Genomic DNA, 15,894 nt, shown 5'->3' on the forward strand with positions numbered 1-15,894 from the left:
CTTTTTATACAAATGGTATTTACAGATATGAATAAAAAAAAATTATTTATAAACATGAAGTGAAAAAAAATGCAAATGACCAATTCTGGACTGTGTGAACTCAGCTTAAACGAGTACTGCAGTGGTATATAACTTATCCCCTATCTGGGGATCGCAGGCCCAACCGCTGGGACCCACGTGATCTCCCATACCTGGACCCGACACTGCCACAGCTCTGCGTGGCTAGTGCTCGTGTCGTTGATGTCACTGAGGTCAACAGACACGACCCCCCCATTCAGTTCTATGGGCGATGCAGGGATGCATCTCCCATAGAGATACATGGAGGAGGCATGTCGGCCGCAGCATCATGCTACAGCCTACACGCCTCCTGCACAGGAAGATCCGCGGAAGAGCCGAGGCCCTGTACAGGATATCTCGGGGGATCCCAGCGGTCAGAACCCCCCCTCCCCCCATGATCAAACACTCATCCCCTATCCTGCAGATCTCTTTTAATCTCTTTTACTTCAGAGGAAAACATTTTTTTTAAATCAACTGGTGCCAGAAAGGTAAACAAATTTGTAAATTGCTTCTCTTAAAAAAAAAATCTTAATCCTTCTAGTACGTATCAGCTGCTGTATGCACCACAGGAAGTTATTTTCTTTTTGAATTTCTTTTCTGTCAGACCACATTGATCAATGCTGACACCTCTGTCCATGTCAGGAACTGTCCAGAGTAGGAGCAAATCCCCATAGCAAACTTCTCCTGCTCTGGACAGTTCCTGACATCGACCGACGTGCCAGCAGCGAGCACTATGGTCAGACAGAAAGGAAATTCAAAAAGCTAAGAACTTCCTCTGTAGTATACAGAAGCTGATAAGTACTGGAAGGATTAAGATTTTTTTTAATAGAAGTAATTTACAAATCTGTTTAACTTTATGGCACCAGTTGATTTAAAAAAAATGTTTTCCCCCAGAGTACCCCTTTAAGGCATTTTTAGGTTTGTTTTCTTTCCCTAATTAGTAGCAAAAAGAACAAAAAGTAAATATTTGGAAAGTACTAGTAAATATTTGAATTGCTTCTAATAACATAATGGGTGCCCCCAGAATATGATTCAGAAATGAGGAGGATTGTTTCCTTAATTATAGTGCGCCCTGGAAAGGAAACATGCTCACTGTTAGCTTACCATCTGTCCTGTCTGTGAACTTTGGACTCTTGCCTAGTGTTCCGCAGTTGACAGTCTCTGAAGAAATGCTTAGCTTAGTGTTCGGGTCTCGTTTTGGTTTCGGAGGTGGTTGTTTCCGGGAGCAACCACTACTGTCATCGTCAGCGCCACCTACTGAATGGAGGGACTGTGAACGCACTGCAAATCCACTAGAACATGGATGGGGTAACCTGTCTTGAGGTGCAGGCATCGTCATAAATCCCATGCGGAAATGTTTATTCACGTAGCTCCCTTCGCTTCCTCTTGCTACCTCTCCACCAATACTGTGAAAACAAAGGAAAACAAATGTTATTATTTATGATATTATTATTATCATTATTATTATTATTATTATAGTTGATTCTGTTGTTGTTATTATTATTATAATTACTATCATTTTCTTCTTCTTCTAAATATGAAATTCTTTTTGCAGTCAGTATGTATTATTCAAGAAGAAAAAAAAACAAAAAAAAAAAAACAGACAAACTGATTAGAAGGTTATAGGATCCAATAGGGACTATAAGGATGTGTTCACACGTTCAGGTTATTATTTGCAATTATTGAATCCAGGAATGGATCTAAAAAAGAGAGAAGTCTCCGTCTTTCCTGCATACATGTCCTCCAATTGTCATCTGTTCCTGTCTTTGTATTCAATCATTGCAATTAAAAACTTGAACATGTGAACACACTGGGAGTCGAGTGGAGAAAAAATTAAAGACTGCATGTCCGATCTTTTTTCACTCTAAAATACAGGATGTTTAACGGACCCTATTCAAGTCAATGGGATACGTTGGGACCCAGTGGTGTCTATTATGCAAAGGTTCCCTTCAGCTTTGTTGTTTTGCGTTGAACAGACCCTGAACAGGAAGAAGCCTAATGGCAGTGTGAGAAAACCTGGGGAAAATAGGGAAATGCTGGAATAAAATGCCACACTTCAAAGGGTAATCCAGGAGTAGAAAAACAGCTTCATTGAGGTGAATGGAGCAAATGTAAAGTTGTAAAACCACACCCAACCTGGAGACAGGCGTGGAGCTGTTTTTGAAAGAAATTAGCTGTGTTTTTCTATTCCTGTTTAACCCCTTTGAAGCATGCTGCCTGTGGAAAAACACTGTGGTGTCCCGGTACAGGACATGGTCCTGTATCCTTCCTAGGTCCCCTCGGGAAGAGTCCCTGCAGTCCATAGGCTCACCCCTTTGCTTGCCTTCTGTGGATGCATTGTGCATATTGTTCTTTGTGTATTGAGTTGTGCAGATATATAGGACCTTCCTGGGTCATGTGATCTACTGTCGTGTGATGTACCCAGAATGCCATAGACACAGGAACCACAGGCTTTGCAACCAATGGACTTTAGTCCAGCCTCCCTAGTATATAAGGGGCTGTAGTCTCTAAATTTGCTCTCTTATCTCCTGGATTTCAGCCAAGCACAATACTATCTAAATGCATCTCAGCTAGGCCTAAGGAACCTGCAGCCACTTCAAAACAGGAATTATAAAGCTCCATCTACAATTCTAGTGACTACTACTCAACTCAAGTATACAATTAGTAGCACAGTGGCCTGCATAAATCCCAATACCACAAGTCCCAGCAAGACTGCAAGGTATCCTGCATCCCAGTTGCCTCTAGAGAAACTGCATAATTGTAAAGACTGTTTCATAAGAAGTTTAAATAAAAGTTCCAGTTATCTCACAATTCCTGCTGTGGACATTTCTTTATTGCCTGCCGTTTTTGGGTTGGTTGTTGGCAGGGCCTTATACAGAAAACAACCACATCCTGGCATCACGAATAATCAGGGGTTAAAAACACTTTACCCCACAGGGTTAACACCACCAGACCCTGCTACACCGTTGCAACACCCCGGCACCACAACACTAAGGTTTCAAAAATACACAAAAAGTGAGTAAAAATGTCACCAGCATTAAAACATTGTTTATACAGTTTTTTATATTTCACAAACTTTTAGGGGATGTTCACACGTAAATAATCCATTGCTGATTACCTGCAGCTGAAATTCCGGCATGCGGGTTATATTGAAGTCTCCCAGCTCTATATATAGATCAGTGAAGAACCAGATACCAGGACTTTTGACATGGCTATGTGACATGTCAAGAGATTTATTTATTTATTTTAACCTCTTCAGGACATAGGGCGTATGGATACGCCCTGCATTCCGAGTCCTTAAGGACCGAGGGCGTATCCATACGCCCGTGGGAATTCCGGTCCCCACCGCTAGCCATTTGGGGACCGGAGCCGGATGCCTGCTGAAATAGTTCAGCAGGCATCCCGGCATATCGCCCAGGGGGGTCATTATGCCCCCCCATGTCGGCGATGGCTGCAGATCGCTGGGCAATTCATTCCAGCGATCTGCGGCGATTCTGGGTCAATCAGGTCTCTGACGGCCCCGAACAGCCATAGCCTGCAGGGGTGAGGTGGCACTGGTGCCACCTCACGATCGCCCTGATTCGTCGGCCGGTTTACCGGCCGACCAATCAGGGCGCCTGCTGCGGGTGTCACTCCCGCAACCCACTCCGCCCCTCTTCCGGAGCACGTGAGCGGGTTCGGGAGGTGGACCCCGGGAGCTGGGGACCCCGATCCCCGGCATCAATGTTGGGATCGGGGCCCCAGGAGCGGCGGCAGCGAGGAACTGACCTGTGTCCCGGAGCAGCAGCAGGAGGTGAGTGACAGCCTCCTGCTGTTGCTTAGCAACAGCTCCCAGCATGCAAAAAGGGCATGCTGGGAGCTGTAGTTATGCAACAGCAGGAGGCAGACAACCACAACTCCCAGCATTCCCTTATGGGCATGCTGGGACTTATGGTATTGCAACAGCTGGAGGCACATTTTTTCTATGGAAAAGTGTACCTTCAGCTGTTGTATAACTACAACTCCCAGCTTGCACAAACAGCTAAAGTGCATGCTGGGAGTTGTAGTGGTGCATCTGCTGGTTGCATAACTACAACTCCCAGCATGCCCGTTGGCTGTCGGTGACTGCTGAGAGTTGTAGTTTTGCAACAGCTGAAGGCACAATGGTTGTGAAACTCAGAGTTTTCTTTTACCTAACTCAGTGTTTTACGACCGATGTGCCTCCAGCTGTTGCAAACTACAACTCTCAGCAGTCACAGTACACCATGCACCCTACATGCTGGGAGTTGCAGTTTTGCAACAGCTGGAGGCACACTATTTGTGAAACACTGAGTTAGGTCACAAACTCAGTGATACATAACCAGTGTGCCTACAGCTGTTGCAAAACTAAAACTCTCAGCATGTACAGTCTGTCAGCGCATGCTGGGAGTTGTAGTTTTGCCCCCCTCCCCCCAATGTGAACGTACAGGGTACACTCACATGGGCGGAGGTTTACAGTAAGTATACGGCTGCAAGTTTGAGCTGCGGCAAATTTTCTGCCGCAGCTCAAACTGCCAGCGAGAAACTACTGTGAACCCCCGTCCGTGCGACTGTACCCTAAAAACACTACACTAACACAAAATAAAATAAAAAGTTAAAAACACTACATATACACATACCCCTACACAGCCCCCCTCCCCAATAAAAATGAAAAACGTCTGGTACGCCACTGTTTCCAAAATGGAGCCTCTAGCTGTTGCAAAACAACAACTCCCAGCATTGTCGGACAGCCGTTGACTGTCCAGGCATGCTGGGAGTTTTGCAGCAGCTGGAGGCACCCTGTTTGGGAATCACTGGCGTAGAATTCCCCTATGTCCACCCCTATGCAAGTCCCTAATTTAGGCCTCAAATGCGCATGGCGCTCTCACTTTGGAGCCCTGTCGTATTTCAAGGCAACAGTTTAGGGCCACAGTTTATGGGGTATGGCCGTACTCGGGAGAAATTGTGTTACAAATTTTGGGGGGTATTTTCTGCTTTTACTCTTTTTTTTTAAATGTTAAATTTTTGGGAAAACAAGCATTTTAGGTAAAAAAAAAAAAATTTTATACCCCTGTGGGGTATAAAGGTTCACTTAACCCCTTGTTACGTTCCCCGAGGGGTCTAGTTTCCAAAATGGTATGCCATGTGGTTTTTTTTTTGTTGTCCTGGCACCATAGGGGCTTCCTAAATGAGGCATGCCCCAGAGCTAAATTTGCTTCCAAAAAGCCAAATGTGACTACTCCTCTTCTGAGACCTGTAGTGCGCCAGCAGAGCACTTTTCACCCCCATATGGGGTGTTTTCTGAATCGGGAGAAATTGGGCAACAATTTAGGGCCACATATGGGGTATCGCCGTACTCGGGAGAAATTGTGTTACAAATTTTGGGGGGTATTTTCTGCTATTACCCTTTTTAAAAATTTAAAATTTTGGGGAAAACAAGCATTTTAGGTAAAAATTATTATTATATTTTTACATTTGCAAAAGTCATGAAACACCTGTGGGGTATTAAGGCTCACTTTATCCCATGTTACATTCCCCGAGGGGTCTAGTTTCCAAAATGGTATGCCATGTGTTTTTTTTTTTTGCTGTTCTGGCACCATTGGGGCTTCCTAAATGCAACATGCCCCCCAAAAACCATTTCAGAAAACGTACTCTCCAAAATCCCCTTGTCGCTCCTTCCCTTCTGAGCCCTCTACTGCGCCCGCCGAACACTTTACATAGACATATGAGGTATGTCCTTACTCGAGAGAAATTGGGCTACAAATGCAAGTAAAAATTTTCTTCTTTTACCCCTTGCAAAAATTCTAAAATTGGGTCTACAAGAACATGCGAGTGTAAAAAATGAAGATTTTGAATTTTCTCCTTCACTTTGCTGCTATTCCTGTGAAACACCTAAAGGGTTAAAGCACTGACTGAATGTCATTTTGAATACTTTTGGGGGTATAGTTTTTATAATGGGGTCATTTATGGGGTATTTCTAATATGAAGACCCTTCAAATCCACTTCAAAACTGAACTGGTCCCTGAAAAATATCGAGTTTGAAAATTTTGTGAAAAATTGGAAAATTGATGCTGAACTTTGAAGCCCTCTGGTGTCTTCCAAAAATAAAAACTTGTCAATTTTATGATGCAAACATAAAGTAGAAATATTGTATATGTGAATAAAAAAATGTATTCGTAATATCCATTTTCCTTACAAGCAGAGAGCTTCAAAGTTAGAAAAATGCAAAATGTTCAAATTTTTCATCAAATTTACGGATTTTTCACCAAGAAAGGATGCAAGTTACCACAAAAATTTACCACTATGTTAAAGTAGAATATGTCACGAAAAAACAATCTCGGAATCAGAATGATAACTAAAAGCATTCCAGAGTTATTAATGTTTAAAGTGACAGTGGTCAGATGTGCAAAAAACGCTCCGGTCCTTAAGGCCAAAATGGGCTTCGTCCTGGAGGGGTTAAAGAGACAATAATGCTTTAAATACTAAATTGAGATATTCTTTTGTTTTCATCAAGAATCTTATCAGCTGAAGCTAGTATGAGTATCTGCATTGGAAGAGATCATGATTTTTATTACAATATGTATCTAACAAAGTAACATGGCATTATTATTTATTATTTTTTGCCGACCTATTACATGTAATGAAAAAGGAGAAAAAAAAATTCCCAGAAACCAAAATGCTTTGTAATGCATCAGAACTGCATATTATATCAAATAAATCAGAACACACACACAATGACATTTGACCGTGCTCTGCATAGGAGTGGGGCATTTTATTAGCATGGAATTTAATAATACTAGACAAAGATGGAAAAAAAAAAATATTATATTTAAATAAACATGAACCGGTCCGTTATTAACCAAGCCATTGTCACTCAGAAGAAGGAGAACTTTTTTTCCTGCATTATAATGAAGCATATTAAAATGAAGCCTTTTTCACTATAGCATTCTGGGATTGTCTCCGATACAAAGTTGCGGATGATGTTTAATGTCATGAATGGTGTAAGGAATGTTTGTCTCCATATTTCGTTTCTATGGAAATCTACAGAACATTACAGCATCCAATATTAGGTATGTACAGCCTATGACCTGAATAAGGTTAAAATAACAGGTTGCACTTACTCGCCACTCCAGTGCCAGTGATACCCTGGTGCCCAGTAAGTCTTTTTTTTAACATTGCTGCCGCAATGGCACGTCATCAAATTTCTGGTGACAGAGGTGACATCAACATCAACAGTGTTTTGAGACGTTAAAGGGGTACTCCGGTGGAAAACATTTTTTTTTTTTTTTAATGAACTGGTGTTAGAAAGTTAAACAGATTTGTAAATTAAAAAGAAAAAAGGGGTGTATGTGCAGCTCACAATAACAATACACACTGAGGTCAAACTAGGGCATGCAACTATACGCTAATTGCACAAAAAGACAAGCCAATAGAAAAAAGTTGCCCGGACCTTCTAAGTGAGTAAATGATGGTATGGATATTAAATGAGAAATATTAAATGAATGATTGTCTGGATCGTGCTTCAATAATAATTGTATAAACAATTTAATAAGATAGGATAAATAGACTGTAGTTAGTTACTTCTCACAGGGCCCATGTGAGAAGAACATATACAATAAAAACAACCTTTAGGTAATAATGTACATGAAAAATATAAAATGACAATAATACCAAAAATTGAGATAATGTTAATGGCATGATAATATCACTGGCATATAGTGAGTGCAGCTGGTATTTAACCGCTAATATCTAGGCACCCACTGCACAATATGTTCAACAATTTATGACAGTTTCAAATGAATATTACCGGTCCTTAAGGCAGCAGCCTGGGCAAAAGGCGCTGCTTTCACAGTGTGTAGATGGTGCCGGTACACTGCGTCCTCTGTGCAACGTTCCAGATGGTGTTGGTAAAGTCCAGTAAGGTCCTGGTAAGAGCGGAGGCGATTGGCGCTGGCAGGCGCCGATGATTGCAGATCGCCGGGAGGACGTTGGCGCTGGCAGGCGCTAGAGATGGTAAGTCCTCACCGCTGGTTAGATGGAATGAGGGCCATACACTGGATACGAGGAGCTCACCTCGTGTTGTCGGCGTGTGACGTCAGCTGCTGCTGGAGCCGAATTCGTTGCACTGGAGGTAGTTGACAATGGTGGACCGGACTGATGTCGGACTGGATGTCCTGATGGTCTTAGTGGTTTAAAAGCGATAAACCAGCCTTGGTGGATATGCACAATATATAAAATAGATATGCCAGTGATCATGCCCAAGTGGACTAGACGCGTTTCAGGGTTATTTAATGTAACCCTTTCCTCAGTAGTCATATATCATACCTATCATACCTATATGACTACTGAGGAAAGGGTTACATTAAATAACCCTGAAACGCGTCTAGTCCACTTGGGCATGATCACTGGCATATCTATTTTATATATTGTGCATATCCACCAAGGCTGGTTTATCGCTTTTAAACCACTAAGACCATCAGGACATCCAGTCCGACATCAGTCCGGTCCACCATTGTCAACTACCTCCAGTGCAACAAATTCGGCTCCAGCAGCAGCTGACGTCACACGCCGACAACACGAGGTGAGCTCCTCGTATCCAGTGTATGGCCCTGATTCCATCTAACCAGCGGTGAGGACTTACCATCTCTAGCGCCTGCCAGCGCCAATGTCCTCCCGGCGATCTGCAATCACCGGCGCCTGCCAGCGCCAATCGCCTCCGCTCTTACCAGGACCTTACTGGACTTTACCAACACCATCTGGAACGTTGCACAGAGGACGCAGTGTACCGGCACCATCTACACACTGTGAAAGCAGCGCCTTTTGCCCAGGCTGCTGCCCTAAGGACCGGTAATATTCATTTGAAACTGTCATAAATTGTTGAACATATTGTGCAGTGGGTGCCTAGATATTAGCGGTTAAATACCAGCTGCACTCACTATATGCCAGTGATATTATCATGCCATTAACATTATCTTAATTTTTGGTATTATTGTCATTTTATATTTTTCATGTACATTATTACCTAAAGGTTGTTTTTATTGTATATGTTCTTCTCACATGGGCCCTGTGAGAAGTAACTAACTACAGTCTATTTATCCTATTTTATTAAATTGTTTATACTATTATTATTGAAGCACGATCCAGACAATCATTCATTTAATATTTCTCATTTAATATCCATACCATCATTTACTCACTTAGAAGGTCCGGGCAACTTTTTTCTATAGATTTGTAAATTACTATTAAAAAAATCTTAATCCTATTAGTACTTTTTAGCAGCTGTATGCTACAGAGGAAATTCTTTACTTTTTGAATTTCTTCTTTGTGTTGTCCACAGTGCTCTCTGCTGACACCACTGTCCGAGTCAGGAACTGTCCAGAGCAGCATAGGTTTGCTATGGGGATTTTCTCCTGCTCTAGACAGTTCCTGATACGGGCATCAGGTGTCAGCAGAGAGCACTGTGGACAACACAAAAAAGAAATTCAAAGAATAAAGATTTTCTTCTGTAGCAAACAGCTGCTAAAAAGTACTGAAAGGATTAAGATTTTTTAATAGAAGTAATTTACATATCTGTTTAACTTTCTGGCACCAGTTCATAAAAAAAAAATAAAAAATAAAAAAAAAGGATCCCTTTAAGATAAGCCAGTGTTTCCCAACCAGGGTGCCTCCAGCTGTTGCTAAACTACAACTCCCAGCATGCCCAGACAGCCTTTGGCTGTCCAGGCATGCTGGGAGTTGTAGTTTTGCAGCAGCTGGATGCACCCTGGTTGGGACACACTAAGATAGGGATTGGCAGGGGGCAGGAATCCAAGGGCACAAAAAAGGCATTCAAAAGGTGAATTTATCTATTTTGATCGTATTTAAAGGGGTTATCCAGGAAAAAACTTTTTTTTATAAACAGATTTGTAGATTACTTCTATTAAAAAAATCTTAATCCTTTCAGTACTTATGAGCTGCTGAAGTTGAGTTGTTCTTTTCTGTCTAAGTGCTCTCTGATGACACCTGTCTCGTGAACTGTCCAGAGTAGAAGCAAATCCCCATAGCAAACCTCTTCTACTCTGTGCAGTTCCCAAGACAAGCAGAGATGTCAGCTGAGAGCACTGTCGCCAGACAGAAAAGAAAAACTCAACTTTAGCAGCTGATAATTATTGGAAGGATCAACATTTTTTAATAGAAGTAATTTACAAATGTAACTTTCTGGAGCCAGTTGATATATATAAAAAAAAGTTTTTCCCTGGAATACCCCTTTAACAAGAATCGTTGGACATTCCCTAAACAGAGGGCACCGACATAATATGCCTGCACTAGGACTGGTGGGAGATGTGCCATGTCCAGAGACGGCAATGCATTTCCAAATGGATTCCACAGAAAAAATTGACTTGTCAATTCTTTCTGCAGAGGCCGGAATAAGGATTTCCACAGCAGATGTTTCCACCGCGAAAATTCCGTTGTGTGCCCAGTGTGGCAGAATCCCACTAAAATATATGTGAATTTCTGAGCAAAATCTTTCTTCCAGGTTCCGCTCAGAAAATACTTCATGTGAACATGTCCTAAAAAAGAACCTGCAGCATCTCTTGACATGCCTGATTTAGTTACCCCCCCACCCCCAATAACAATTCAGGAATAGTTTTCCTTCTACTGCTGTGTTAAGCTATTCACCTATTCATGCTATGACTAAATAGCCAACTGGGTGTTACCAGTTAGAGGCGTGTCTCCCTACTGTCTGGCAGCCTTGATTACACAGTGTCAGACAGTGTAGTGACACACCCCCAACTGGTAACACCCAGTTGGCTATTTATTCATACATTTCTAATAAGAATAAAAGAACAGTAGAACACAGAACTTTAAAGGGTACTCTGGTGGAAAAAATATTTTTTCAAATCAACTGGTGCCAGAAAGTTAAACAGATTTGTACATTTCTTAACCTTTCCAGTTCTTATCAGCTGCTGTATGTTATAGAGGAAGTTGTGAAGTTCTTTTCAGTCTGACCACAGTGCTCTCTGCTGCCACCTCTGTCCATGTCAGGAACTGTCCAGTAGGAGCAAATCCCCATAGCAAATCTCTCCTGCTCTAGACAGTTCCAAACACAGACAGAGGTGGCAGCAGAGAGCACTGTGGTCAGACTGGAAAAAACAATACAACTTCCTATGTAGAATACAGTAGCTGATAACTACTGGAAGGATTAATATCTTTAAATAGAAGTAATTTACAAATCTGTTTAACTTTCTAGCACCAGTTGATTTGAAAAAAAAAAAAAGTTTTTCCCCCCGAGTCCCCCTTTAAGAAAAGATGGTCCAGAATTGTTATTTCATGTAGAATAAAAGTAGTTATGAAAACCGGAGAGGCTACAGAACTTTAAGTTACAAAATAAGTTTCCCTTTGGGTATGTGATTCTTTATACAGAGCCCAGTAGTAACTTCTAATATGTTATATGATATGATACATGTCATTTGATGGAAAATGCTGTAATATTTTAATAGATAACAGATAAAATTACGCAGCATACTGGCTTATGAACTTATTCAGTGACATTCATGCCTCAATGAGAATACGGTAGTCATTAAAGATGAGCGAATTTTTAAAACATTCGATACGGCCGATTCACCGAATTTTCCCCCAAAATTTGGTTCGGTACGAATTTATTTGCGGCAAATCACTATTAAAACAGCTATTTCTGGGCTACAGAAAGCCTCAATAGGGGTGTAGAGAACTTTGCCTTGTCATAACACAGATAGGGAGTGTGCTGTGTTAGTGAAATAATATTGTTATTCAGTATGACATGCAGATTACAGGCATCGCTATTAGAATCACTGCCACAGAGCATCTGGATGTGGCAGCAGGGTCGGGAGACCATATGGCATCACAATTGAAGAGATTAAAGAGATTTTTTAATGTAAATTATGTAAATTTTTTTAAATCCTTTTTTGAGGACCCATTTTGATGAGCATCGAGCTGGCGGTCCACCGCGAAGTGAGCTACCACCTGTCCCAGCCCCCACCCTGACTGTGAAAGTGCAAATGTTTCATTTAATCAGTTATGGTTCATTGTTATCGCTACAACCTGTTTCATTGGATTCTTTGGTAATTCCACAGGTAATATATGACGACAAGATAGGGCCTAACAATGAAAAGATTGAAGAGGTTTTTTTAAATGTAAATTGAAGATTTTTATTAGATTCACAAGTTTAATGTCCCAGGTGCCCGAAACATTTACTTTGAACTAATACTGTAGGACCACAAAACCCAATATAACAATGAGTCATATGGCGGCACAATGACAGAGCCTAGAGGTGGCAGCAGCCCGACGAGACCATAGGGCTTTACAATTGTAAAGATTAAAGATATTTTGTAAACTTTTAATTGAAGATTTTATATAGATTAAAAAATTTTAAGTTTCATCTAATGTGCCAACAGCATGAGGAGACCATAATGTGGCAGAATGACAAAGCCTGGAATTGGCAGCAGCAAGAGGAGACCATATAGTGGCAGAATGACCCAGCCTGGAGGTGGCAACAGCCTGACGAGACCACAGAGCCTCACAATGCAAAAGATTAAATTGTGGAAGAACAATGACAGAGCCTTGAGGTTGCAGCATGAGAATGAGGAGAACATATGGCGGCACAATGACAGAGCCTGGAGGTGGCAGCAGCATGAGGGCCATGCCAACTGAGGGTTGAGTCTGAGGAACCCGCTGACCCGACTGTTGACTGGGGGTGTTGGATGTCACTTGGGAAGTAGTGAATGACTGAGTGAACCAATCAATCACAGCTGCTGGATTGCTGGTTGAGACTCGACTGCCAGCTGACATCAGGAGCTCAGACCTCTCGATGCGACTCCTGCTGCCACACGCCACTACTCTGCTGCGACCTCTGCCTGCACCTGATGAATTTAGGCCGTTGCCACCTTTCTCTGCACGTCCTGGCACTTCTCTGCCTGACATACTTATATACCAGCTGAGTTCGTATATGTTACACTTATGAGAGGAGAACAATGCGCTCCAGTACACTTAAAACTGTATTAGACTGCAGAAACAAGTGTGTAGCTTTGGCTGACCTTTCACAGTAATTAGGCCCAAATTAGTTTAACAGGAAAATATATAAAAGACACCATGCAGGGAATACGTACAGTTTACACTTATGAGAAGTGGACAATACGATCCACTACAAACTGCATAAGGCTACAAAAACAAGTGTGGGGCTTTGGCTGGCCTTTCACAATAACTAGGCCCAAAACAGTTTTTCAGGAAAAAAAAAACATACACCACGTAGGTGTACGTACAGTTTACACTTATGAGAGGTGGACAATATGCTCTGCTTAAAACTGTATTAAGCTACAGAAACAAGTGTGTTGCTTTGGCTGGTCTTTCACAGTAACTAGGCCCAAATTAGTTTTACAGGGAAAAAAAAAACGTACGCCACCTATGTACACACAGGTTACACTTATGAGAGTACAATAAGCCCCGCTACGCAACCTGTATTAAGCACTGTAATCAGGTGACTATGGCTTTTCGTGCTCACCATAACTGTCCCCTGTTAGCTTTAGAGTAGTTGTACACCCAACTGTAGCAGTACAGAATCGCTGTGTAGTAGAGCCCAGTACAGTATTATTATGCACTAATAGCAGGTGACAATGGCTTTTGGTGCTCAGCCTAACTGGCCCATATAATCTTTAGAGTTGCTGTACACCACTGCAGCAGTACAGAATTGCTGTGTAGTAGAGCCCAGTACAGTATTATTAGGCACTAATAGCAGGTGACAATGACTTTTAGTGCTCAGCCTAACTGGCCCCTGTTAGCTTTAGAGCTGCTATACACCCCACTGCAGCAGTACAGCATTGCTGTGTAGTAGAGCCCAGTACAGTATTATTAGGCACTAATAGAAGGTTACAATGGCTTCTAGTGCTCAGCCTTACTGGCCCTATAAGCTTTAGAGTTGCTGTATACCCCACTGCAGCAGTAGAGTCGCTGTGTATTACACCCAAAAGTGTACTTTCTCTCTCTCTATCGCTGCTGTGAAGCTGTTTTTCTGTGCAATACACACACTGCTCTGTCTCTGCAATGAAACGCTCTCTCTGAAATAAAATGCTAGAATGACAGGCCGCTAGATGGCTGCCAATTATATATGGCTGAGACATCACGGGGTGGCTGGCTACTGATAGGCTGCATGCTTAATGTGATTCAGGGTCATCCAGCCTACCCATCTTCCCAGAGTTCCTTGCCCCATGCCCTCACATGTGGATCTGCCAATTAAGATGCCCTGGAGCCTGGACTGCACTAAATGGAGTTTAACCCCTTAAGAACGCAGGTTTTTTCAGTTTTTGCATATTCGTTTTTTCCTCATCACCTTCTAAAAATCATAACACTTTCAATTTTGCACCTACAGATCCATAAGAGGGCTTATTTTTTTTGCACCACCAATTGTACTTTATAATGACATGAATCAATTCACCACAAAATTTACAGCAAAACCAGAAAAAAAAATATTTGTGGAGCAAAATTGAAAAAAAAAAACACGCCATTTTGTAAATTTTGGGGGCTTCCGATACTATGCAGTACACTTTTCGGTAAAAATGACACCATATATTTATTCTGTAGGTCCATATGGTTACAAGGATACCTAACTTATATACCGTATATACTCGAGTATAAGCCGACCCGAATATAAGCTGAAGCCCCTAATTTCACCCCAAAAACCCAGGAAAAGTTATTGACTCGACTATAAGCCTAGGGTGGGAAATACATCATCCTCCCATGTCATCATCCCCCACCCTGTCATCATCCAGACCCCCGGAACGACTAAACCCCCCACCGGACGGTCCCTGCCGCATAGATGGCCCGGAACAGCTCACCCTAACTTCCCGCCGAGGGGAGGTGATCAGAAAACTAAAGGGGGGGTGGGCTGGATGATGATGAAGGCTGTCCAGCAATGCTGGTAGTTGTAGTCTTGCAACATCTGGAGGTCTGGAAATGTATAACAAATTCGGATTTGTCAGATTCGATTCGCTCCTCCCTAATAGTCATGTCTGTGAGCCCTCTGGCTAAGGAAAAATCTTAGATTTTATTTTTTTGAGTTATCCACAGTTATTTTGGGAGTCTGAAGGTTACATGGTGAAAACATAAGTTGCCCTTTAACCCACCTCAATTCAGTTTAGCGCAATCCAAATAGACAAACCTTTGGATCTTTGATGGAACAAGTTGCTTATCATTCTCCAAAGCAATAACAATTTATCTATATGGCAAAAAAATTAATGCTATCCATGGGTCAAATCTCAACCACTTAACCAGAACATAGTAGTCTAACCAGAATCATTAGTAACTGAGACTTTGGTAGCCTAAAGTTTTCCATGTTATGTACAGCTTTATGAACTATATTGTTTCTGTATGGAAAGCATCTTTCTGCAGAGGAAATCTTCCCCTGAGAATGAAACAACATCTCCTTGAACAAAGCACTAAAAAACAATTTTTTTTAAATCAACTGTTGCCAGAACATTAAACAGATTAGCAAAATTTGCAAATTTGCAAATGATTTCTATTTAAAAATCTTAACCCTTCCAGGACTTATCAGCTGCTGTATGCTCCACAGGAAGTTCTTTTATTTTTAAATATCTTTTCTGTCTTACCACAGTGCTCTCTGCTGACACCTCTGTCTGTCTCAGGAACTGTCCAGAGTAGGAGCAAATCCCCATAGCAAACCTCTCCTGCTCTTGACAGTTTCTGAGACAGACAGAGCAGAGAGCACTGTGGTCAGACAGAAAATAAATTAAATAAAAGAACTTCCTCTGTAGCATACAGCAGCTGAAAAGTACTGGAAGGATTAAGATTTTTAAATAGAAGTAATTTACA

The 15,894-nt window shown here is 41.8% G+C and overlaps 1 protein-coding gene across 5 annotated transcripts in view; it reads right to left on the bottom strand.

Annotated features, from left to right (window-relative positions):
* NYAP2 (neuronal tyrosine-phosphorylated phosphoinositide-3-kinase adaptor 2) overlaps positions 1-15,894 on the bottom strand; it is a 208,759-nt gene that overhangs the window by 62,850 nt on the left and 130,015 nt on the right. For all 5 annotated transcript variants that reach the window (XM_056564780.1, XM_056564781.1, XM_056564782.1 and 2 more), the window contains exon 3: positions 1,162-1,463. In XM_056564780.1, the coding sequence (XP_056420755.1) occupies positions 1,162-1,463 (302 nt within the window). The remainder of the gene's footprint in view (positions 1-1,161; positions 1,464-15,894) is intronic.

The sequence above is a fragment of the Hyla sarda genome, chromosome 3 (genome assembly GCF_029499605.1).
Source record: "Hyla sarda isolate aHylSar1 chromosome 3, aHylSar1.hap1, whole genome shotgun sequence".
NCBI classification, from domain to species: domain Eukaryota; kingdom Metazoa; phylum Chordata; class Amphibia; order Anura; family Hylidae; genus Hyla; species Hyla sarda.